Source organism: Vicia villosa, linkage group LG2, assembly GCF_029867415.1.
Source record: "Vicia villosa cultivar HV-30 ecotype Madison, WI linkage group LG2, Vvil1.0, whole genome shotgun sequence".
NCBI lineage: Eukaryota > Viridiplantae > Streptophyta > Magnoliopsida > Fabales > Fabaceae > Vicia > Vicia villosa.
In genome coordinates, this window is record NC_081181.1 from 138567455 (window position 1) to 138592742 (window position 25288).

At 34.5% G+C, this 25288-nt stretch overlaps 3 protein-coding genes across 4 annotated transcripts; all 3 read left to right on the forward strand.

Moving 5' to 3' along the window:
* Positions 1–7813: 7813 nt before the first annotated feature.
* Positions 7814–10817, forward strand: LOC131652212 (pyruvate dehydrogenase E1 component subunit beta-3, chloroplastic-like). Of its 2 annotated transcripts, XM_058922015.1 has the most exons (5): positions 7814–8121; positions 8229–8338; positions 8428–8468; positions 9664–10675; positions 10755–10817. In XM_058922015.1, exons 1-4 carry the CDS (start codon positions 8019–8021, stop codon positions 10634–10636), a joined length of 1227 nt encoding a protein of 408 aa, XP_058777998.1. In that variant the 5' UTR covers positions 7814–8018; the 3' UTR covers positions 10637–10675; positions 10755–10817. The 2 variants fall into 2 exon arrangements, with proteins under 2 accessions (XP_058777998.1, XP_058777997.1); XM_058922014.1 differs by having other exon boundaries at positions 9664–10817.
* An 11187-nt stretch (positions 10818–22004) lies between these two features.
* On the forward strand, positions 22005–24654 carry LOC131646896 (pyruvate dehydrogenase E1 component subunit beta-3, chloroplastic-like). The gene is made up of 4 exons (XM_058916829.1): positions 22005–22198; positions 22305–22414; positions 22508–22548; positions 23721–24654. The coding sequence occupies exons 1-4, from the start codon at positions 22096–22098 to the stop codon at positions 24649–24651; spliced, it is 1185 nt and encodes a 394-aa protein (XP_058772812.1). The 5' UTR covers positions 22005–22095; the 3' UTR covers positions 24652–24654.
* Positions 22668–23681, forward strand: LOC131646897 (uncharacterized). The gene has a single exon (XM_058916830.1). It carries the CDS (start codon positions 22815–22817, stop codon positions 23166–23168), a length of 354 nt encoding a protein of 117 aa, XP_058772813.1. The 5' UTR covers positions 22668–22814; the 3' UTR covers positions 23169–23681.
* Positions 24655–25288: the final 634 nt, after the last annotated feature.

Genomic DNA, 25288 nt, shown 5'->3' on the forward strand with positions numbered 1-25288 from the left:
ACCATTGTTAGGTGCTTTAAGTGTTTTTGGTTGTGTATTTTTTAAGGGAATTTACTTCACGATTCGAATCACATAAAATGTATAATGATCGAGAAGCAGATTAGGGAATGAATCCCACTCACTTCCATCCCATTATGTAATGTTTGAGAAACAGATTAGAGAATGAATCTCACTCATTTCTCTCCCATTAATTAATGTTTGAGAAACAGATTAGGGAATGAATCCCACTCGTTTCTCTCCCATTAAGTAGTGACCGAGAAACAGATTAGGGAATGAATCCCACTCGTTTCTATGCCACTAAGCGATTGAGAAATAGATTAGGGAATGAATCCCACTCATTTCTCTATCACTTTCTTATTGTGATTCGCATCTTCCTTTTATTAATGTTTTAAAGAGTTGAAAAAGAAAAAGAATGCAAAAGGGAACTAGATCTAACATTCTAATCTATGTTATTCTAATCTACAAATGGCCCTGAGGTCGAGGATAACTATCCTATCTCAATTCCTCTTAACAAAGAAGGAAGAGTCTAAGGGAACATGGCAAGCAATAGTAAGGAGTAAGCAACATCAAAGCAAGAAATGAGAGGCTAAGCATGGAAACAAGAGAGAGAAGCCCCAAGTCAGTAGCAAACTCATTCATTTAGTTCCAATATCCTATGTTAATCTATATTAGTCAATTAGCATGAAGCAATACAAAACTCTAACCAAAACTAGACAACACTAGGTTAATACTAGCTAAACGGTTTCAAATTGTGAATGAAGTTAGAAACATGCAATCAAATGGTACAAGTCAGTAGCAAATAGCTTATACTAGATGCCTAAACAACCACAAAGTCATGCCAAGAAGTTTCACACAAAATTACGGGTCATTTGTACAAGTTACGGTGCGATCGTCAATCAAAAACAAGTTATTTACATGTGATAAAGGAAAATCAAGTAAAATAGGAAAACATGATCTAAAATTTTCAATTCCAGGTTTTAGGACCTCTAGACATCCCTAATTATATGTACAAAAAGGAACCAGCATTGTTGCATGAATGCATTTCAATTTGAGAGCACAAACGTCACGAACATCTATTAGAAACGCATGTTAATCGAGTCAAACAACACTAACCAAATACCAATCAAAACAAAGAATTAGGAAATCATTTTTTGTACACAACATCATGGATTAGTCTACAGTAACCATACAAAAATTGGTGGTTAAATTCTGTTCCTAAAGTGTTAAACAAAATTAATTTGCAAAACCTAGCAAAACCAAAGGAAACATGAACATACCAACGTAAATGATTTATTGGAGGTGGCAAAACAATTTCTAAAAATATACAAAAAATATCACAATTATGTACACACATAAAACTATCTAAAACATATTTTTTCACATTTTTGTTTGAAAGAAAACTGAATTATGAGCTAAAAGTAGAAGAAAAAAACAAAATTAGAACAAAACCTGAATCTGCCTAACAGGAGGGGTGCAGAAGTAAAAACAATGAAGAACTAAAACCAGTTATAAAGGCGTTTGGGCCCAAGCTGTGCAGAAATCAAAAGATTCGTAGGCCCATGGTTAGTAGGGTGATCCATTATTGATTTTTTTATTTTGGTTTTTATTACTCAACCTATGAATTATGCTTACATTATGGTTCACATGGGGAAATAACGTGACCTGCATGCAATGATGATATCAATCGGTCATGGATAAACTTAAGTCAGAAAAAACAAATAACCACATGCACCAATCATAGCTTGCCAACACGCCCTCCTATTACTGCACAAAAGACAAAACGGAGTCAAGGCAAGGAAACCTGAACCACTGAAACACTGCCACGTCAGCCAGAACGGGGGAAACCCTTGACCCATGCATAGACGCCGGAGACAACTCCGGCCGTCTTCTCCGGTTATCCCCGCGGTGGCGCAGAGTTGACGCGCCCAGAAACACGCGAAGCCGATACTGCTCGACTCGGATTTCACCACTGAGTTCAGATCCGTGCTCGGTTTTATCCAAATCGCACTCTAACATCATGAACAGAAGCCACAAGATTATGCCACAACTTACCGGATTTCACGAAATGATCTTAAACTATCCTAAATGATTAGCATAGCTCACAGAATCAAGATACACTGAATATATACAAGGAAACATGCGCGTATACTGTAAATCAATTGCAATCGAAATCTGAACAAGCAACGCAACTAACAAACACTATGCGAACCTAACATGGAAGCTAAGGGTTTAGAAAGATTCAGAGATCACACCTGAGAGAATTTAACGTTTCCAGAAAGCTCCTCTACGCTCTGTTGTTCTTGACGTGAGTAGCGATGATTCCAGTCGATGCGAACCGCTTCGTTTTGCTTTCTTTGATTATGGTGGTTGATAGTGATCGTTTGGATTTGGTTTGATAATGGTGAAGGCTGAGTGCTACTGATGATGGTGGAAGAATGATGATGGTGATCGATGGAGATTCTCGAAGGTTGATGGTGAAAGTGGTTACGGTGGTGACGGTGGTGGAAGAGGGAGGTCGAAGGTGGAAAGTGAAGATGAATGATGGAAGAGTTTTTAGGTGGTTGGAGTTTGTTACACCTTGTAACAAACTTTGGAGGAAGCTGGGAAGAGAGAGAGCCGAGAGAGCAAGTGAGAGATGAGGGTGTTTTTTGAGAGAAAGTGGGGGAAAAATGAGAATGCCTCCGTGAGTTTGTGAAGAGTCTTGAGTTATATAGTGTGAGGTGCATGAGAGTGTTATGGTGTATTGTATGTACAAGATAGTTTCCCCCTCAAACTTAGTGAACAAGTTGTCTAATTAAGGCAAGTTTGCTGCATGCTTTCTGAGTTCCTTGATGTTGCCTGGCCTTCCTACTCAATGTGGCAATGGCATGCATGCCATACACTTCTCTTTGCATCAATGACATTATATCAATGATAACTCGCGCAGCCTACTTCGTGTACCTATATCTCGCTCCATGAACTACCATTTGCCTTGACTTTGGTATCAATGTGAAGAGGATGTTTGATAGAGGAAGTTTTATGTTAATGGTATCGTGAATCGTGACTTGGAGGTGCAACAAAAGTGGTCCTGAATGTGCCATGCCAATGCTGCCTTGCCATACACGTGTGGCCTGCCTAGTATTAGACAAAACGTGCCTTGGTCAATGAGTGACTTTGAATCATTATATCTTGCTCATTACATGTTCAACTAAGGAGATCCATGGCTCATTAGAAAGAGGACGCAGCAAGGAGTGATTTCATACCAAGACTGATCCCCATGGATATTTGTAGGCCTCTAAAAATGGATTTCAATTCAGCCCGCCACGTGTTTGATAAAAGGTTTGCGCGTGACCTGGAATTCTGCCCAGCCTGATGCACGCCCTTGGCCAGTATGAACATGTGACTTTGGAGCTCTGTAAATGATTCACTCTTCGTCCAAATGGCTTGGTTCTTGTTTCATTGGGTAGAGGACATGGAGTAGAGTAGATGCATACCAAGTTTACACTTTATAGACCCTCGTGTGTCTCTATAATCGACCTCAAAGTTGGCACGCCACGTGCTTGATGAAATGTGTCACGTATGACCAGAATTGTGCCCAGCTTCATGACTTGCATAATTGGATTTCTTCAATCTTTGAACTCTTATATCTTTCAAACCACGCTCCAAATGAAAATGTTCCAAACTATAAAGTTGTAGAGAGCTATGATTAGAGCATTTTTCATGTTGTGACTTTTCTGAGAAAATGGCTGTTGACACGTGTAAACTGATGCTGAAGTGGACTGATCATCATGCCTTAAAATGCCAAAATAATTTCTAAGTATGAAAATTTCCATTTTTAGCCATATTTCCCAAAATGGAAACTTTGACCAATTCTTCCTGATTTTATTATTCCTTTGACTTTTCTTGATTGGCTTTCACCGAAAGTCCATATCTGAATAATTCTTCTGATTTTGACCCAAAAGTCAACTGTTCTGATTTTTTCTGATTATTGATGAAATTCCCGATTAAATTTTCTCCAGCCAGATCCAGTCAAATAAACACATCCATATAGTCAATATGAAAGCTTCTCCCTCATAAAATCTCTTCCTGATTAGATGTTGACCAGAAAGTCAACTGGTTGACTTTGGCCAAAGAAACCCTGATTTGGGAGACCAGGTGATTTGCAAGCCAGTATTCTTCAACCAATGCCTTGACTTGAGACAGAGAGAAACCCCAATCTGGGAGAACTTCCTTGAACATAGAACCACCTGATTATACCTCAGTCTCCTTATTCTCTGATCAAAATTCTTTGCAACAGAGCTTTTTCTTGTTAGTCTTTGAATGATATGAGTGCATGAATGCATATGAATTATGACCTAAGTGATGTATGTACATGAATGCAAAACCTAAGCCAGTTAGAAGTAAAGGGGTAGGACAAATTTGGGGTATGACACCTTGAACAAAATATTTTTCTGCTCTTGCAATCCATCTCACAGAATGAGGTCGTTGTGGTTAATTCCATATTTTGCATTCCATTTTTATATTTGAAAAAATTTCTCAATGATGTTGTCATCAAAGACAAAAATTCAATGATTTAATTCTTTTCTTGAATAACGACATCGAGAAACTCATTCCTAATCATACTTAGAATTATTACAATAAAAAACTGGTGGATAGTAAAAATATGTAAGTGATATTCACTATTTTCTTTTTCGCGGTGCAATAAGAGTAATCTTATCCCCTTTGGTGGATTGAAAACGGAGGGGAAAATCCATTATTTTATTTTATTATTTATTTTTAAAAAAATAACATATTACCTCGGTGTTCATAAATATTCAAGGGAAAAAGTAGCGCAGATTTTATTATAAATAAATTTTGACGTTCATGTTCTTATTATCAACGCTCAAGACATTGTTAAATCACCGATTCACAAGAAGTAATAGTGATCCGTATAAAATTCTCACACTATCCAATTAAAATGTGAATGTCTGAAACATTTACAATGAAAACATTAATTCAAAGAAGTGTGGAAACAATCCCTGTGATGGATTACAAGGGAAGAAATAAGTCTTGCCTTAATGTTTTGTTCCTTACATAATCTTTTGCCTTATAACGTGATAAATCATTTTCTTTATCTAACATTTGTAATTTTTTTTTACCAAAAACAAATGCATTCAAAGCCATTGAAAATACCCAACTGTGAGGAAAGAGCATGTTTTTATGAAAATATCTAAGAGTATTTGGATGAGATGGCGGAAGTGTCTTCCACCTTAACTAGAGATTTTGGGTTTGATCCCTGTCTTGGGCATGCAACAGTTTAACAATGCCATAAAAAGACAACTCAGAACTTCAACGTCAATTTCTGCCTTGACACATATATTTTAGACCAACAATATTTCTTTAGAGAAAGACCGAGGAGAATAAACATGTAGCAAAACGACCGCATTGACTTGTTTTAATCGCTCGATTCTTTACTCAATGGCAAGGGATTTTCTATGGACTACGAGAAACATGCCTCTTAGTGACACATTTGTTTTCTTGATTGTTTCCAAGGCTTCAGGGATTCCCTTGTCTCGTAGAGGAATTATGTATGGTAGCAGAGTGTATTTGTTTTGTGGAGGTTGTTTAGAAAATAGTGGAGCACCTTCGATCTATATCGGGGATCTATGGATGGTGGAGGAGGTACAAGAATTCTACGGGATGATTATACGATTAATTAATTTTGACATGTCATTTTTTATATGTTACTTATTGAGTTTTATACGATTTGAGACAATTAACAAATTTTAGTTTTAATACTAATATTTCTCTTTTTCCTGTAATGTTCTTAATTAATAATTATTTCATTAAATATTCTCTCTATATTATAAATAGTTAAAAACATTATAAACAAATTTATAATTAATGTTGCATTGAGTTTTAAAAGTGACAAGTGAGCAATAACATTTTTTAATAAACGTGACAAGTAATAAGGAACATGGGAATACTATAATTATAGTTATTTAAATATTAATTAAATTTTTAATTGATTTTTTTTTATAATTTAAACACGGCCCTTAATAAAAGAATATCAAATAAAAATTCAACAATACAAAAATCTTCAACTTGAAGATAAAATTTAGTTGCTTAATTCAGTTTTAGTAGATTCATTTTGTCAAGTTATTTCTAAAGTTGCACCCCAGTGTTTAATTTTAATCCCAAATAATTTTTTAATTCTTTTAGCATATAATTAAAATAAGAAAATTACCTTAACAATATAAAATTAGAGTCCTAATCGCTAAACATGTTTTTTTATTTATAATTAAAATTATAAACCCTAAAAAATGCATTGGGTTGTGTCCTAGTTGCGTCACGCTTTGCAATTTAAAATGAATTCTTGTCTTGGTAGATAGTTGAGATAGCGTAAATGTGCTTGTGGCGGGCCACAGTGGTGTTTGGGTGACGAGTTGCGGCGTTGTCATCAACCAATGCACTACGATTTATATGTTTTTATAGTTTTTGTTGACCAAATGACTCTAAATACAAGAGAGATGGGGGATTGTGTTGGTTTAAAATCAAAGTTCCATAATAGAAATTTGATTTATAAAATGTTTAAATTGATTTTATAAAACAAATAAATATTAAGCAGCACAATATTTAAATAGAGGATATTATAGAGATAAAGAGAAAGAAGTGCAACGGAAAGTAATAAAGAAAAGAAAGATAAAGAGATAAAAGAAAAGAGAAATGTACCACAAATTTAAACAGGTTCGACTTAACTACTTGTCCTACTTTTATCCCCAAGAGTTTTCTGTTAAGAGTTCAACTAAGTTGAAATGTGAGATTTTGATAGGTTATGTTACGAAACTTCTTACTACCAACCAAAAAATTTTAACTGGCTTTTCTTATGGACCAACCAGAGTTTTTACCATCAAGTTTTTCATAGACTTAACTCAATATAAACATAGATTTTACCAATCTAATCTCGAGAACTAAACAAAAAATTTCAAGGGTTAATCTTCTATTAAGCTCACGAACCAAAAAAATAACTTCTTACAAAGATACTGTATATTTCAAGAGAAACTTGCATATTTCACAATAATTATAGATATGCTTCTTAGCTTTCCAATGTATGGTCAATATTTTGGCCAAAGTAACTTGCATATTTGACAATCATACCGTCTGAACTGTACCTTTAGTTCATCATAATAGTCTGTAAGTATGCTTCTTAGGTTTCTAACACATGGTCACAAGCTTCAACTAGACAATCATAACTCAAGATATGGTTTGCATAGTGACTAAGGATAAAGTTAAGATTAAACCCAAAATTTACTTCATAAAATCACTAGAGTCCAATTAAGATCCAAAATTTATATATAAAAAAAAAATATTAGACAAGTATTACACATGATAAACACTCAATAATAATAAAATGTTACAAAAATATACCGATGGTAAATATTTATGGTGTATTCAACAATTCCATAAAACATCATACAATTATGCTATCATGCCTTTTATCGTAGGCACAAAACTAGTTTTAAAAAACTATCTTTACCACTATTCAAAGATTTTTTTAAAAAAATTTAAAAGAATATTATTCTCAAATGATCATCAAGTACACTTAAAAACGATCTTAAAATATGTTTGAAAGATTACATCTACAACCAATAGAGTTTTCATAAAACTGTCGCAAAATAAATGAATATCGAAAAAAAATAGAAAGAAAAGCCTGGTATAGATGAGTCTACAAACCTAAAAGATCAATTGGGCCGGACACAATAAAACCCATAAATCCAAAGCCCAAATAAAAAGGAGGTGCCGTTAGAACTAGAATCCACTTACGCCACCAATAATATACATCATCGTCCACAACTAAAAGGAAGTGATAATTGTCGATGGAAACAATGCAATTCAACAAGACAATTTAAAAAAACCTTTGTAAGAACAACGGAAAAACAGAGACACATACAATTACACCTACAACTAACTCTTCCTTAATTTCTCCGCCCACTTTTCCTCTTATATTCATACTCTTTTTCCTCAACCCTTCATTTCCATTCCTCTTCTTCTCTGATCCAATGGCTACCCTTTTCCAAGGATTAGGAGCTGTTACTCCTTTATCTCCTTCCAATTCCTTTGAATCCACCAAGTTTCTTCTTTCCTCTCGTAGATCCCTCTCAGGTTTGCGTAAATTTAGGGTTTTTTTAATTGTTCAGTTCACTTTCCTTTTTCTGGGTTAGTGTTATTGACTGTGATTTTGGTTTGTTTCGTTTCGTAACTGGTTTCAGAGCGGAAAAGTGGCGTTTTTGTTGTCAGATCTGATGCTAAGGCAAACCAGGTTTTGAAGTCAGGAGGTAGTACACGGAAGAGTGAGTTGCTGATCCCTAATGTAGTTGTTGTAAGTTATTTCGTTCCTCTTTTTATTTTGAGGTTTGGTTTGCAATTGTGTTTGTAATCAATTGTGTTTTTGTTCTTGTTTGTTTATAGACACAAGGAAGTAGTTCTGTTGCTTCTGCATCTAAACCTGGGTATGTCTTTTCCTACTATCACTTGATGTTGTTTTGTTATGTCAATTTGATAATTTTTGTTTTTTTGTCATGTAAGAATTAGATGAAAACCTTTTTTGATGTGTTTTATCTTTGTGTAATATCTAAGCTGTTAAGACAAGTTATTAAGAAAGATCTGAGATTAACGGTTTGATGCATATAGCAAGATACCTATGTTGTGTCCAACCAAGTTTTCTCCATAATAAGTCCACTCTCTCTATTCTTTATTTTCTGAGCCACTTCTCAGTCACTCATAACTCTCCCCAATCCAATGGCTTATTCAGTAACAAAAGGCTCATCCTCTTCTGGTTTCAGCTTCACAGAACACTGGCTTTTGATGATAGCCATTACCCTCATTTGTGGAATTCTTGGTTACTTAATCTATGATGCAATAATGGCTACTGCTTCGGAGTTACTGCAACGTTTGTTGGTAATTTCTCCACTGCTTTTAATCATCATTGTTCATTAGCTCTCCACTGGTAGCCAATTGAACTTTCCTATGCCAGGATCTGAACCAAGTGCTATCCATAGAGCTGGTGGTTCTCCTTGGGGTGTTGCCTTTGTCCTTCTGTTGCTTTTCTTTCTTATTTCCTACCAACCTTCCTTGCATGACCTTATTTCTTAGCATATCTAGTCTTATAATAGTCATAGTTTTGGCAGAATCGTGATTTGTAACCGTGATTTTGACAGAATCTCAAATGTATAACTGTTTCACTTTGATTTTGCCAAAGCATGTGTGAATCCAGGCATGAGAAAATGAAGTGCATGTATGAGATGTAGGCGTTTACATTTTGAAGTTATATTATTAGCTTCTTGAAGCTGTTTCTAACAAACTTGAAATGGTATCCATGTGTTTCATGTAGTATGAAATGAGATCATAACTAGCTAGCTAGATTGTAATATGAACTTGTAATGTATCTGATTTTCTAAGGAAATTAAATAGAAATGGTACTGTGAATCTCCAACATGAGTTGATACACTTTTATAGTCTTATTTGCTCCAAAGATTACAATTTTCAACACCTCAATTTTATAGTCTATATTTAGCACAGGCACAGCATTCCACGGTAGTCTGTTCATGCATATTCAGTGCTGGCATGTTTTTTCTCTCTTATTGGTAACATTGATTGAATATTTATGACCGATAACAATGACATTCATCGGATGTTTATTTTTAGGCATGAACTTCTCCTTTTTGAAGCTCTACGCGAAGGTTTGGAGGAAGAAATGGAAAGGGATGCAACTGTTTGTGTCATGGGTGAAGACGTAGGTCATTATGGAGGATCTTACAAAGTGACTAGAAACCTGGCTGAAAAGTTCGGTGATCTCAGAGTTTTGGACACCCCTATTGCTGAGAACGCCTTCACTGGTATGGGCATTGGAGCTGCCATGACTGGTCTTAGGCCAATCATCGAGGGCATGAACATGGGATTTCTACTTCTTGCATTTAACCAAATCTCTAACAACTGTGGCATGCTTCATTACACATCCGGAGGCCAGTTTAAAATTCTAGTTTTCATTCGTGGGCCCGGCGGAGTCGGACGACAACTTGGAGCAGAACACTCGCAGCGGCTGGAATCATACTTTCAATCAATCCCTGGTATTCAGATGGTGGCTTGCTCAACACCTTACAACGCCAAGGGCTTGATGAAAGCCGCAATTCGAAGCGATAACCCTGTGATACTTTTCGAGCATGTTTTGCTTTATAACCTCAAGGAAAGAATCCCAAATGAAGAGTATGTATTGTCACTTGAAGAAGCCGAGATGGTTAGGCCCGGAGAGCATGTCACAATACTAACCTATTCAAGGATGAGGTATCATGTCATGCAAGCTGCCAAGACATTGGTGAACAAAGGGTATGACCCTGAAGTCATTGATATTTGGTCTTTGAAACCATTTGATCTTCACACAATTGGAAATTCAATTAAGAAGACGCATCGGGTGCTCATAGTGGAGGAGTGCATGCGAATAGGTGGAATTGGTGCTAGTCTCACAGCTGCCATCACTGAAAATTTCCATGACTATTTGGATGCTCCTATTATATGTTTATCCTCTCAGGATGTGCCGACTCCATATGCCGGAACTTTGGAGGAATGGACCGTGGTCCAACCTGCTCAAATTGTGACTGCAGTTGAACAACTCTGCCAGTGATAACTGCCAAAACAAGCTTAGTTGAGATATGGTTTTTCGGTAAATCTTGTGTTTGTTTACTTAAAATAGAATATTCATCATGATATTTTAATTTCTGAAATCCTTTGCATTTTTTTAGATTCATCAAGTGAGCCCTATAACTGGACAATAATTTTAATGGATGCTGAAGTTGTCTGTTCAACCACTATTTTCACTTTTTTTTTAGTTCACTTGTATTGTTGTATGGATGTAACGGGTTATTTTATAGAATTGCTGAATACTATTTTCAATCAAATTTTGTGTTGTTATGTGTAGCTCTGGTGTCTGTTTGAATGATACCTTGATTTTAGTCCAATGTCAACTTTAGCCACAAATATACTACCAGGCAGCATGATTTTCAAGCTAATAATTTACTGATGAAACGAAATATTAATTACAGTGCAACATTGTTGAGTTTGGATTTCTATATATGGAATTTACAGTATGATGTTCTAGGGACTAGCCAAAGGATTGAACAATCATGAAGTTATGTTTTCAGCTTAAAAACACTATTCATAAGATTTTCATATCTTTAGCCATGAATTTTTGTTTTACTCTCTTCAACTTTGTACAAATAGTAAAAAAATGCCATTGACATTGCAACTTCCTTTTTTCTCTTCATTGGTCGTTCTTCCTGTAGAACCAAACCTACCTAATATGAGCTCAATATATCTAGAAGGAGAGGGAGATTCTTTTGGCATCAATATCAACGTCAACAACATAAGACAATTAAACTAATGATGAACAAAGGCGAATGAGTAATCTTAATATCCGTTGAAGCAAAGACAATTAGAGCTTGGTACAACATGTTAATTCTCTCTATTAATGTGTTGTTTACCTGTTTTTCTAATTAAAGTGGTTGAGAAAACACCAACAAACCATGACAAAATGCTCTTTTGATGCTGCCCATACCATGTTTGTTAAAATTCTTCAATTAGACATATTTTGTGTTGAATAGAGGAGAAACACAAGTTTGCATTATCCAATGATCTCTATTCAGATATGAGACTTGCATTGTCTATTTTGAGGGTTTCATTTGTAATTTTGGAAAGTATGAGGACCAATTCGGTTATGGTTCAGTTCCAGTTCGGTTATGGTTCGGTTCTTTTGCAATTTCAGTTTTAGTTAAGTTCGGATTCAGTTCCAGTTCGGTTTTAGAACTGTTTATGCATAATGGTTTGGTTCACTAAATCAAACATAACGGTTCAGTGATTTTAATTTCAGTTCGATTCAATTCGACGATTCGATTTAATTCTTGAATTTTTTAAATAGCCCTAACCAAAACCAACTCTATTTTATTGAAAAACTCTGCCTTGACCAGCCTCGGGTTTGAGTTGTTCCAGCTATTCAAAGTCAAGATGGTTACTCTTTTTCTTATTTATTGGGCAAGTGTTTTCTGCTGCTACTTGAGTAGTAATTCAATCTAGTCATGTGGAAAAACGAAGGAACAATATCATCACTGGGATTTGATTGGTAACACTTATTTTGGAATGAATGAATAATATATTCATATTGATGAAAAATCAATTGGCAAATGTGTTTCATCTTCAGCCACAAACATAGTTTAATAGGTAAGTCGTTTTCCACTTATCTAATTACCAGTCAACATGATTTTCAAGCCAATAATTTAGCAATGAAACATTATTGTGCAGCATTATTGTTGAGTTTGAATTTCCAATATATGGACTATATTCAATAATACAATATGATGTATATAAGTTACAACTGATATAAGACAATTGAAGATTCTCATCTCACAACTTAATCTAGCAACTTGGATTACTAATTTTATTACACAATTACAACTGTTTCTAGTCTTAGTTTTTCATGACATTCATGTTCAGAGATTCCAACTTGCACTTTTTTTCTTTCAAAAGCATTTGCTTAACAACTAAGCTAAATTAGAAGTAAATTACAAAATAGGTACAAAATGTTAAATGTTAAGTACTCCAACTAAAGGATCAAGTTTCTATAGTTTATTTTCAAGACTACTAAACTATCTTCAATGATCATATCAGTAAAAAAAATGACATTGACATTTCAACTTCCTTTTTTCTCTTCATTGGTCGTTCTTCATGTAATAGAACCGGACCTACCTAATCGGAGTTCCATATCCAGATCTAGAAGGAGAGAGAGATTCTTCTGGCATCAATACCAACTACAACAAAAGACAATGAACTAATAATGAACAAATGCGGATGAGTAATCTTAATATCAATTGAAGTAAAGACAATTAGAGCTTTGGTACAACATGTTAATTCTCCCTATTAATGTGTTGTTTTTCTAATTAAAGTGGTAGAGAAAACACCAACAAACCATGACACAATGCTCTTTTGATGGTGCCCATGTTTGTTAAAATTCTTCAATTAGACATCTTTTGCGTTGAATAGAGGAGAAGCACAAGTTTGTGTTATCCAATGGTCTCTACTCAGATATGAGACTTGCATTGTCTATTTTGAGGGTTCTATTGTTGTCCTGATGGAAATCATGAGAGCAAGGGTATTTCTCGTGTGGCGTCTCATCTAAAGACTCCACACCTATGTAGCAACGAATAGAAAGTAAATTAAATAAAGAAGTTGAGAATGATCGAGATTTGTTTATGACATTGGATGAGTCATTAAGGATGGTTAAGAAATGGTCACGTGAGAGGTGTATGAGCATTCATGCCATGAGTCGGGCATGTCACGACGCTGATGGTCTAGTTTGTGTTACTCTTAGGATAGAGGAAGTCGAAAGTCATATTGTAGGTATTATAAAACCATCTACAACAGACTTTGATAACCTAGATGCAAACAAGAGCTTGTTTTGGATGCCGTCACAACAACCATCTTTACCATAAAAACTATACCTCTTAGGTGTCGACTTGCTTTCTCCCAAACAACGAAAAATGCTCTTCATAAGATGGTTTTGAGTTAGGATTTATAAGTGTTTGGGTCCGATTGTTACTTCTTCCTTGCTGCACTTTACAAGTGATTAAACCCTAGAATAAGCGAGATCACAAGTCTGGAAATTGAAATTCCTTGCAACAACAATACATTTTTGAAGTGCTTAGCTACTTGGAGAGACACAGATGATCTTGCTAAGTTAATTGATAGTGTGTTGGGAAGCTATGAGCAAGATAATTTGGTTCATGGTGGAGTTTATATTGAGCAGAAAGATAAAAAATAAGCTCTAATGTCAAGCAATATCTCTGCAAGGATTACAAATTGTCATTTCACAATGGTTATTAAAGTGTTAGGATCTTCTAGCGTGCCTCCGTATAATGGACATACCATGAATATTTTGGAGGCTAATCACTCAGACACACCACCTTCCTCCATGTCGACCACTTTGTTCTCCGAAGCTCTTGTAGTATCTGAAGTTGATACTGTCTTTAGGTTCATTAAATCATTTCCCAAAGGGATAGCATGTGGTAGATATGGTTTGCGAGCACAACATATATTAGAAACATTGTGTGGAGAAGGTTCTGTTATGTGCAATCACTCTAGTTGTTAAGTTATAGCTGAAAGGAAGATATCCGATGAGTTTGGCTGAGTTTGTTGCCGCTACACCCTTGAGGCCGTTATTAAAGCTTGATGGTGGGATATAACTAGTTGTTTTGGGTTCTATTTCGAGGCAGTTGGTATTAAAGGTTGATATGAAAGGGATACATAAATATGTAGCACAATACCTCAATGAATTATAGTTTGGGGTTGAGGTGTCGGGTGGTGTTGAGGCCATTTTCCATACCGTGAACAAAGTGTTAAGAAAACGACATAGAGATGGTTCTTTGGCTATGCTCAAGGTAGATTTCTAGAATGCTTTCAACATGAAATTTTGTTCATGAGGGGATAAATGTTAGACAAAATGTTGGAATAACTAGTCCAACAAGTTAAACCAGATTCAACACATATATGGACAACAATACAGAGTCAATGAAAAGCAGTAAATAATGCCAAATATTGGTAACCCAATTCAGTGCAAACAACACCTACGTCTGGAGGGAACTTTACCTAAGAAAGAAAATTCACCATCAGTAATTTAGTACATCTAGTATTCTATAAACATCAACCCCATGATGTTTAATGCCTTTTCTTAATACTACCCAATAAACTTCTATATGACAAGTATCCTTTTGAGTTAAAATTTTTAGGAGATGAATGTAAAGTTTGATAAGACTACAAGACATAAATTAATTTTTAGTTGTTTGCAAGAAACACATGCTCAAAAGTTTCTCCTTCATATTCCTAAATTGATGGGTTAGGCCAACATATGTCATTGGTATAGTATCGTATTATCCTTAGATATGCTTCCCTTATTTTTTATTGATGAGTTTTTCCCTGTTTGTCACAAGACATTCTTGGATATATTTGGGGAGCACATAATTAATTCTAAGGAGCTTTTAGGTCTCAAATACCGATATGAACTTGTATATATATATATAGATTGGCCGTCTTGAGTATCTGTGAAGAAAAAGGCTTCTTTGAATTTCTTGACTGACCCACATGAATAGAGATCGACACTTAGGCCAATGTATGTTATGGTGCACTGTTGCGTAGGAGGGAAAAATACAGGTGTGAATTTGACAGGGGTTTTCCTATTGATGGCACTCAGAAATAGAGGTTTTTCTGTGGGACAGGCAACCTTCAAATCGTTTAAAGTAAAATGACAAAACATGAGAACACCTGTTCTGGAAATCAACATGCTTTCATACCATTTTCCTTTGACATTTTATTTTTATTTTAAAGCACCATAGGCAGTGGATATTTTATAGAGAGTCCAAAGGCTCATGCCTAGCAATGTTGTGTCTCCTATATCAATGCATGTAGTTTTAAGAGGATTGATTTTGCCATTTGAAAAAGGAGTAACGACATATCTTGTTGCCCGTATGCCTTTTATTTATGTATAATATTTATTCTATATATATATATATATATATATATATATATATATATATATATATATATATATATATATTCATAAAAAAAATATGTTGTATATGTTACAATTGAAGGATTCAACATAGTACCCATCAAATTAAACATGACACTCCCATAATTTGGATGATTTGGTCAAAATACTCATTGAAGAAAATAAGTGAAATTGTAAAAGTAAGGCTGACTATTTCATATTTTTCAAATCATATCGTAAAATTTTGTTTTTTTAGAAGTTTACCAGATATTCACAAGTAAACATGCCGTTATATTTTTGCGTTTGATAAATTTTTACCGAATTTTCTTCATAATTATGAAAAATCCGGAATAAATGCATATATATTATGCATTTATGCCTTATTTTTAAAAGATCAATATAGATATTTTTGTTTTATATATATATATATATATATATATATATATATATATATATATATATATATATATATATATATATATGGGTGTCCCCAGATCTTTTAAAAATTCGGTTGGTATTTTCTTCAATTGTTTGATTTTTTTATCTGTAAAATTTGTCACATATTATAGTAAAATTTCAACAAGATCTACGTTACCTGCAGATTTTTCTTGACAACTTTACATGTGAAATATCCCGTGTAAATTCATATCCCATAAGATAAGTCAAAAATCTGATAATATATGTAGGGGTGACACTAGATTTTTTTTAGGTTCTAAGCATTTTTAAATTTTTTTTAGTTGTTTGATTCTTTTACATGTGGAATTAGGGGTATATTAGAGCAAAATTTCGGCAGAAAATACTTTACCTCCAAATTTTCAGTCAATTTTTTATTGGTAATAAATATCCAAAAAACACTCCAAAATAGAGATGACAAAATAACTTAGGTATCGTTGACCCAACTTTTTATCTATTTTTCTTCTTCTTATAAAGAGACGGAGGGCCAAACACGTTTTTTTAAGACAAAAAATTGAATAAAAAGAGCTTGTAAAAAAGACGTTGAAATCAACTTTTTCGGAGCTTAAACATGTGGTCGCGGTTCGAATCCCAATGAAAACACTTTTCTTTAAAAAAATGGCGCTAGTGTAGTAGACGACAATTTTTCAATTTTTTTCACTGTTCATAACATCTAGAGTTATGTTTTAATTATTCTTTTTTTCTTCTTGTGTTTACATCATCATTTTTGTAGATACTAGTATTGTATATTATATATTATTTTAATTGGATTTTCAATAATAATATTATTAATTTCTTATACTATACACTAAATTATATATGTTAATACGACAATTAATCTATATATATATATATATATATATATATATATATATATATATATATATATATATATATATATATATATATATATATATATATATATATATATATATAATTTGATTCCTACAAGAAAATAGTCTTTCAAATTCTCAAGAAAAAACCTTATTTTCTACCCAAGTGTTTCTCAACCTCTCAACTCTCAATATATGAATCGCACAAATCCATGGTGTTTAGAAGTATTTTTCAATCCCTTTAGATAACTCCGAAAGGTTAAAAAATTTCTTTCCTTTCTAAGTTTTCCTTGGAATTTTCCACACCCTTATTTCTCTCGTTTTCTCTAAAACTCTAAAATTGTCACACACAAATATTATAAGAGATACATGTTTATAATTGCTAAAACCAACATATCTATAACAAAGCCCAAAATAAAATCCATTAACAAACGAATCCGCAAACAAGCCCAAAAATATGAGTACTCAAATGTGGCATTTTCCCTTCTCTTTTCTCACATGAGGTTTTAAGGCATATTGCAACAATCTACACCTTGACTTGAAACTGATGGTGATTCCAATTTAACCATCAACCACATTGATGCTCTTTACCATATTGAAGTACTATTTAACTACCTTGATCAAGTTCAAGCCACCCTTGAACCTTGACCTCGAAACTTGCATCCACTTGTTTCCAATCACCTTTTTCTACTTAGATAATCTATCAAGACAACAAGCATAATTTTTCAACTATCATTGAGTCCACCTGCTTTCGAATGCCTCAATGAAGACCCTGTTTCTAAATTTCATAACTCTTTAGCCACATTCAAAGCATAACACTCAAAACTAGCAGTTTCGTCCCTTTGAGATGTTACAATCTCTCTCTTTACCTTATCACGAGTCAAATGATAATCTGAGGCCTTTGTAATCGTTCCCTCACTACTACTAGTATCTATTGTAGGAAACTCCACCTTAAACTAAGTTTTCTCTGCCATAATTTCTAAAAGCTCCATCCCTTAAATTTTACTTTTCTTCAACTAAAAGAAATCTTAGCCAATCAAGTAAGCTATGTTGACACTAACCTCATACCAAAAACTCAATGAAAACTCAACAATCTCATGCATCTTTCCCTTGTCTTCTACAAAATTCATTAAACTATTCTGAAATAACTTTTACGAAATCATCATGCCTTGACCTCAAATCCCATAGCTTGTTCTTGTTTTGAGAGTCCCCACTACTTGGTGATGAATGATCAACACTTGAACCTTTTAAAATATATTAACCATATATTTTAGAATCTTTAACTATGATCACTTCATCATGCAAAATCTTCAACAACCCACGTTCAACTCTAGTACAATAGCCAAGATCATTAAATACGCTCATGTACAACACATTTTGCTTAAGTTCTGGAACATACCTCACATTGTCAAGAAGAAAATCATGATCATCGTACATTTTAAGTTTGATTGTACCAATATCATAAATTTTCCAATCCTTATTATCATCAAGGCAAACTACTCCACCTTGCTCTAACTTCAAAGTCTCAAAATATTATTGAAAATTTTGGTATGACAGACTCGGATGTCAATCCTGGTGTCAAGACATCTGATCTGTTATTAATGTAGCATAGGCTGAATAGAAAGATCCCTCATTTATTTACTACTCCTAAACAGGAGTCAATGAGACATGGGATCACACACGTTCAGTAGACATAACCAAATTATATATTATATGGTTCTGTTTAGGAACAGCTAACACTTATGAACCCGATGTTATAACCAATGTCACAACATTCATACCTGAACAAACAATGCAGAAGATAAATAACACAGTTAATTGTTAGCCCAGTTCGGTCTAACTACCTACCCGGGGGGCTACCAAGCCAGGAAGAAGATTTCACTATCAGTAGTACTATTTTATGTAAACAACCTCTGGTTTACCTAGTCACTACCCAATGCAACGTTTATCTCAAAACTCCGTCCAAGATAAGAGAACCTCTGCTCACTCCCTAGTGATACCTAACTGTTACAACCCTGCAACATCTATTTACACAATTAACAATGAACATATACTTGATCTTGCTTCATAGATTCAATCAAGTTTACAATACTCAACTCTTACCTACAGGTTTCGAGTGAGAACAATCATTTCTCTAACCTACAGGTTTCGAGAAGGACATGACAACCATCCCACAACCTGGGTGGTCTACCTCTAGAAACCCTAATGACTACATCGTTTAATACAAGGTTTCTCTCCTAAAACTAGGTTACAAAGTTTCCTATTTATAACCTGATCCCAATTGGATTTGGGCTTACAAATCGCAACACTCTTGCTGTTACAAATATGCAGAAAATATTCTGCTACAAATAAGGTCTTTCAATCACGAGTTTCCTAATTTATCTCCTAAATTAGAAACTGCTGAATCTTCAATCTTCAGATCTGATTCTTCCTGAATCTTCAATCTCTTGATCTGATTCTTCAATTATTCTTTTGACCTTTAAATATGCGCCACATAGGATTACATAATATTCACATAAAGTATTCTGTATCTGTTAAGTACAAACTGAATCTTTCTTCCAGTTCTGCAGGCGCGATGTCATGAGTTGATGTCATGACATTCCATCTAACATCTTGCTTGTACCTGTTTTGTTCTTTTTAAACTTGCAAGATTCACATTAGTATTATGTTTTATTGCTATTATGTTTTAGCCAAACATAGATGCCAATCAGCCAATAAAAGCCCTAACAATTATGTTCATGGACACATGTGATAAGGGCAACCTGAGTCCATGAACCAACTATATTTAGTCTACAAACTCGATACCGCTAGTGCATTAGCACTTTCATAACAATCCTCATCTAAGACAATCACAACTTGGACAAAATCATCGTTGTCCTTTCTCTCAGGATAATCCCTCTTGAAGTGAACAATTTTATGACAATTATAGAATTTTACCTTTGAATTGTCAACCTTTTTGATTTGGACATCCCTCTATGCTCACTTCCTCCTCTTGAGACACTTAAGCCTTTACCACTATCATCAATCTTCAAATCTTTCGTCTTTGAAAATTCTTTGGATTTCACCGCTGTCTGGACTTCATCCAAAATAATAGTACCTTCCTTACCATAGAGAAGGGAATACTTAAAGTGTTCAAAGGATCTAGGTAATGAGCTCAACAAGAGTAGATCCATGTCCATATTTTCAATCTTCACTTCAATATTCTCAAGATCGTCAATAATTTTGTGAAACTCTATCAATTGCTCCACCATGGATTTATTCTCCATCATTCAAAATGAATAAAGTTGTTGTTTCAGACACAACCTGTGAGTCAAAGACTTGGTCATATACAATGATTAAAGTTTTTCCCACATTGCAACCACAGTTTTCTCCCTGGTGACTTCTCTAAGAACTTTATCCTTAAGGCACAAGATAATGACACTCCAGACCTTATCCACCATATCAGTCTTCTCTGCTTTACTTAGGCGTGCATGCATCTATTCCTCACCCACGAAAGCATCCATACACTTCTCTTGAATTAAAATTTTCTGCTCTTTACTTTCCACAATCCAAAATTGTTGTTTATAGAAATTTTTTCGATATCCAATTTACCTATGATGCTTACTTGTAAATATCTCTTTTCCCCATGGTGGGCACCACTTGTTGTGAAAATTATATGGTTAAATTCACATTAAGGAATTTGATGTGTGGGAACAAAGAACAATAACAACCTAAATAATTGGTTTTCAACAATAGTTACCAATAAACAATAAATTTAGAAGAAGATAAAATAAGGCGAGAAACACAAAATGTTTGTTTACCAAATTCGATCAAATGATCTAGATCTAGGGGAAAAAGCATCTCTCCAATTTACTATACTCCAATAGTTGTTACAAGAGATTACAAATGAGTTACATAAATAGCTTTCCAAGTCCCAAGAACAAACCCCTATTTTTTACTCAAGTGTTTTCCAATCTCTTCAACTTTTAATACATGAATCACACAAATCCAAGGTGTTTAGAAGTTTTTTTCAATCCCCTTAGATAACTCAAAAAGTTTCTCAATAATATTTGTCTTTCTAAATTTTTCCTTGAAATTCTCTAAATCCTTATTTTTCCCTTTTGCTCTAAAACTCTAAAATTGTCACACTGCAAATAACATAAGAGATACATATTTATAATTACTAAAATCCTACATATTCATAACAATGTTCAAAATACAATTCATTAACAAAGGATGTGAGAACAACACCGAAAATATGTTGGTATCGAAATATGTCATTTTTCCTTCTCTTCTTAGTATATATCTAAATGTACAAAACTCTTGTTTTTTGACATTGAACTACTACTGAAACTCTGACATTTTAAAATTTAAGGATGAAGAGAATGTGGATAAAAAAAATTCTTGATCTAAATTGAAAATTTTGAGAAGAAGATACATAAGTAGGATAGGATACAATTGAAGATGAAAAATTTAGACATTTTTTAAACAAACCCTAGAAGTTTTATGCTGCAATCTATTGCAAATGACCGAACTACTTTCAAAGGTAGAGGTATATATACACGTTTTATCAATGCTTGTTGCCTTACTGAGTGCAATTTTAGGTGAATTTTTGTGAACTGAAATGTCACATAAGCACAAGTAAATATTTTTTTTGTTAAAATTTAACTGCAAGAATTAAGTTAACTAACATAATAGTTTTTAAAGACTCAAAAGTAACGTTTATTAGTAAAGGACCAATGCAAAATTTTAAATTAGATTAAGAGACCCCAGAACAAATTAAATCTATATTTAGTTACCTTTTCTCCATGTATTAAATTAAATCTATATTTAGTTACCTTTTCTCCATGTATAGTCTAGACATGTTGGGCATTACGCGTGTGCACCAAAATCAACTTATCAATAATATAGGAAAACTTATACTCTGGAAAAGACCTAACTGCCCCTTTGCTTTCTTCTTCTTCTTCATTCACTCCCTTCTCCTTCTTTCTCTTCTTCCTCAAAACGAAAAAGCTACAGTGGTGCCATTAGAATTTGGATCCAGTTAAGCCACCAATAATATACATACATCATCGTCCACGACTAAAACTAAGTGATAATTGTCGATGGAAACAATGAAATTCAACAAGACAATTTAAAAAACCTTTGTAAGAACAACGAAAAACAGAGACACATACAATTACACCTACAACTAACTCTTCTTTAATTTCTCCGCCCACTTTTCCTCTTATATTCATACTCTTTTTCCTCAACCCTTCATTTCCATTCCTCTTCTTCTCTGATCCAATGGCTACCCTTTTCCAAGGATTAGGAGCTGTTACTCCTTTATTTCCTTCCAATTCCTTTGAATCCACCAAGTTTCTTCTTTCCTCTCGTAGATCCCTCTCAGGTTTGCGTAAATTTAGGGTTTTTTAATTGTTCAGTTCACTTTCCTTTTTCTGGGTTAGTGTTATTGACTGTGATTTTGGTTTGTTTCGTTTCGTAACTGGTTTTAGAGCTGAAAAGTGGCGTTTTTGTTGTCAGATCTGATGCTAAGGCAAACCAGGTTTTGAAGTCAGGAGGTAGTACACGGAAGAGTGAGTTGCTGATCCCTAATGCAGTTGCTGTAAGTTATTTCGAATCACTCCTATTTCGTTCCACTTTTTATTTTGAGGTTTGGTTTGTAATCAATTGTGTTTTTGTTGTTGTTTGTTTATAGACACAAGGAAGTATATCTGTTGCTTCTGCATCTAAACCTGGGTATGTCTTTTCCTACTATCAATTTGATAATTTTTGTTTTTTTGTCATGTAAGAATTAGATGAAAACCTTTTTTGATGTGTTTTATCTTTGTGTAATATCTAAGCTGTTAAGAGAAGTTATTAAGAAAGATCTGAGATTAACGGTTTGATGCATATAGCAAGATACCTATGTTGTGTCCAACCAAGTTTTCTCCATAATAAGTCCACTCTCTCTATTCTTTATTTTCTGAGCCACTTCTCAGTCACTCATAACTCTCCCCAATCCAATGGCTTATTCAGTAACAAAAGGCTCATCCTCTTCTGGTTTCAGCTTCACAGAACACTGGCTTTTGATGATAGCCATTACCCTCATTTGTGGAATTCTTGGTTACTTAATCTATGATGCAATAATGGCTACTGCTTCAGAGTTGCTGCAACGTTTGTTGGTAATTTCTCCACTGCTTTTAATCATCATTGTTCATTGGCTCTCCACTGGTAGCCAGTTGAACTTTCCTATGCCAGGATCTGAACCAAGTGCTATCCATAGAGCTGGTGGTTCTCCTTGGGGTGTTGCCTTTGTCCTTCTGTTGCTTTTCTTTCTTATTTCCTACCAACCTTCCTTGCATGACCTTATTTCTTAGCATATCTAGTCTTATAATAGTCATAGTTTTGGCAGAATCGTGATTTGTTACCGTGATTTTGACAGAATCTCAAATGTATAACGATTTCACTTTGATTTTTCCAAAGCATGTGTGAATCTAGGCATGAGAAAATGAAGTGCATGTATGAGATGTAGGCGTTTACATTTTGAAGTTATATTATTAGCTTCTTGAAGCTGTTTCTAACAAACTTGAAATGGTATCCATGTGTTTCATGTAGTATGAAATGAGATCATAACTAGCTAGCTAGATTGTAATATGAACTTGTAATGTATCTGATTTTCTAAGGAAATTAAATAGAAATGGTACTGTGAATCGACAACATGAGTTGATACACTTTTATAGTCTTATTTGCTCCAAAGATTACAATTTTCAACACCTCAATTTTATAGTCTATATTTAGCACAGGCACAACATTCCAGGGTAGTTGGTTCATGCATATTCAGTGCTGGCATGTTTTTTCTCTCTTATTGGTAACATCGATTGAATATTTAGGACCGATAACAATGACATTCATCGGTTGTTTATTTTTAGGCATGAACTTCTCCTTTTTGAAGCTCTACGCGAAGGTTTGGAGGAAGAAATGGAAAGGGATGCAACTGTTTGTGTCATGGGTGAAGACGTAGGTCATTATGGAGGATCTTACAAAGTGACTAGAAACCTGGCTGAAAAGTTCGGTGATCTCAGAGTTTTGGACACCCCTATTGCTGAGAACGCCTTCATAGGTATGGGCATTGGAGCTGCCATGACTGGTCTTAGGCCAATCATCGAGGGCATGAACATGGGATTTCTACTTCTTGCATTTAACCAAATCTCTAACAACTGTGGCATGCTTCATTACACATCCGGAGGCCAGTTTAAAATTCCAGTTGTCATTCGTGGGCCCGGCGGAGTCGGACGACAACTTGGAGCAGAACACTCGCAGCGGCTGGAATCATACTTTCAATCAATCCCTGGTATTCAGATGGTGGCTTGCTCAACACCTTACAACGCCAAGGGCTTGATGAAAGCCGCAATTCGAAGCGACAACCTTGTGATACTTTTCGAGCATGTTTTGCTTTATAACCTCAAGGAAAGAATCCCATATGAAGAGTATGTATTGTCACTTGAAGAAGCCGAGATGGTTAGGCCCGGAGAGCATGTCACAATACTAACCTATTCAAGGATGAGGTATCATGTCATGCAAGCTGCCAAGACATTGGTGAACAAAGGGTATGACCCTGAAGTCATTGATATTTGGTCTTTGAAACCATTTGATCTTCACACAATTGGAAATTCAATTAAGAAGACGCATCGGGTGCTCATAGTGGAGGAGTGCATGCGAACAGGTGGAATTGGTGCTAGTCTCACAGCTGCCATCAATGAAAATTTCCATGACTATTTGGATGCTCCTATTATATGTTTATCCTCTCAGGATGTGCCGACTCCATATGCCGGAACTTTGGAGGAATGGACCGTGGTCTAACCTGCTCAAGGGAAAAAGTAGCGCAGATTTTATTATAAATAAATTTTGACGTTCATGTTCTTATTATCAACGCTCAAGACATTGTTAAATCAACGATTCACAAGAAGTAATAGTGATCCGTATAAAATTCTCACACTAGCCAATTAAAATGTGAATGTCTGAAACATTTACAATGAAAACATTAATTCAAAGAAGTGTGGAAACAATCCCTGTGATGGATTACAAGGGAAGAAATAAGTCTTGCCTTAATGTTTTGTTCGTTACATAATCTTTTGCCTTATAACGTGATAAATCATTTTCTTTATCTAACATTTGTAATTTTTTTTTACCAAAAACAGATGCATTCAAAGCCATTGAAAATACCCAACTGTGAGGAAAGAGCATGTTTTTATGAAAATATCTAAGAGTATTTGGATGAGATGGCGGAAATGTCTTCCACCTTAACTAGAGATTTTGGGTTTGATCCCTGTCTTGGGCATGCAGCAGTTTAACAATGCCATAAAAAGACAACTCAGAACTTCAACGTCAATTTCTGCCTTGACACATATATTTTAGACCAACAATATTTCTTTAGAGAAAGACCGAGGAGAATAAACATGTAGCAAAACGACCACATTGACTTGTTTTAATCGCTCGA

Coding starts and splice junctions, on each gene's coding strand:
- LOC131646897 (XM_058916830.1), top strand. CDS start 22,815: ATGGCTTATTCAGTAACAAAAGGCTCATCCTCTTCTGGTTTCAGCTTC.
- LOC131652212 (XM_058922014.1), top strand. CDS start 8,019: ATGGCTACCCTTTTCCAAGGATTAGGAGCTGTTACTCCTTTATCTCCT. Junction 8,339..8,427: donor TGATCCCTAATGTAGTTGTT/GTAAGTTATTTC, acceptor GTTTGTTTATAG/ACACAAGGAAGTAGTTCTGT. Junction 8,469..9,663: donor GCTTCTGCATCTAAACCTGG/GTATGTCTTTTC, acceptor GTTTATTTTTAG/GCATGAACTTCTCCTTTTTG.
- LOC131646896 (XM_058916829.1), top strand. CDS start 22,096: ATGGCTACCCTTTTCCAAGGATTAGGAGCTGTTACTCCTTTATTTCCT. Junction 22,415..22,507: donor TGATCCCTAATGCAGTTGCT/GTAAGTTATTTC, acceptor GTTTGTTTATAG/ACACAAGGAAGTATATCTGT. Junction 22,549..23,720: donor GCTTCTGCATCTAAACCTGG/GTATGTCTTTTC, acceptor GTTTATTTTTAG/GCATGAACTTCTCCTTTTTG.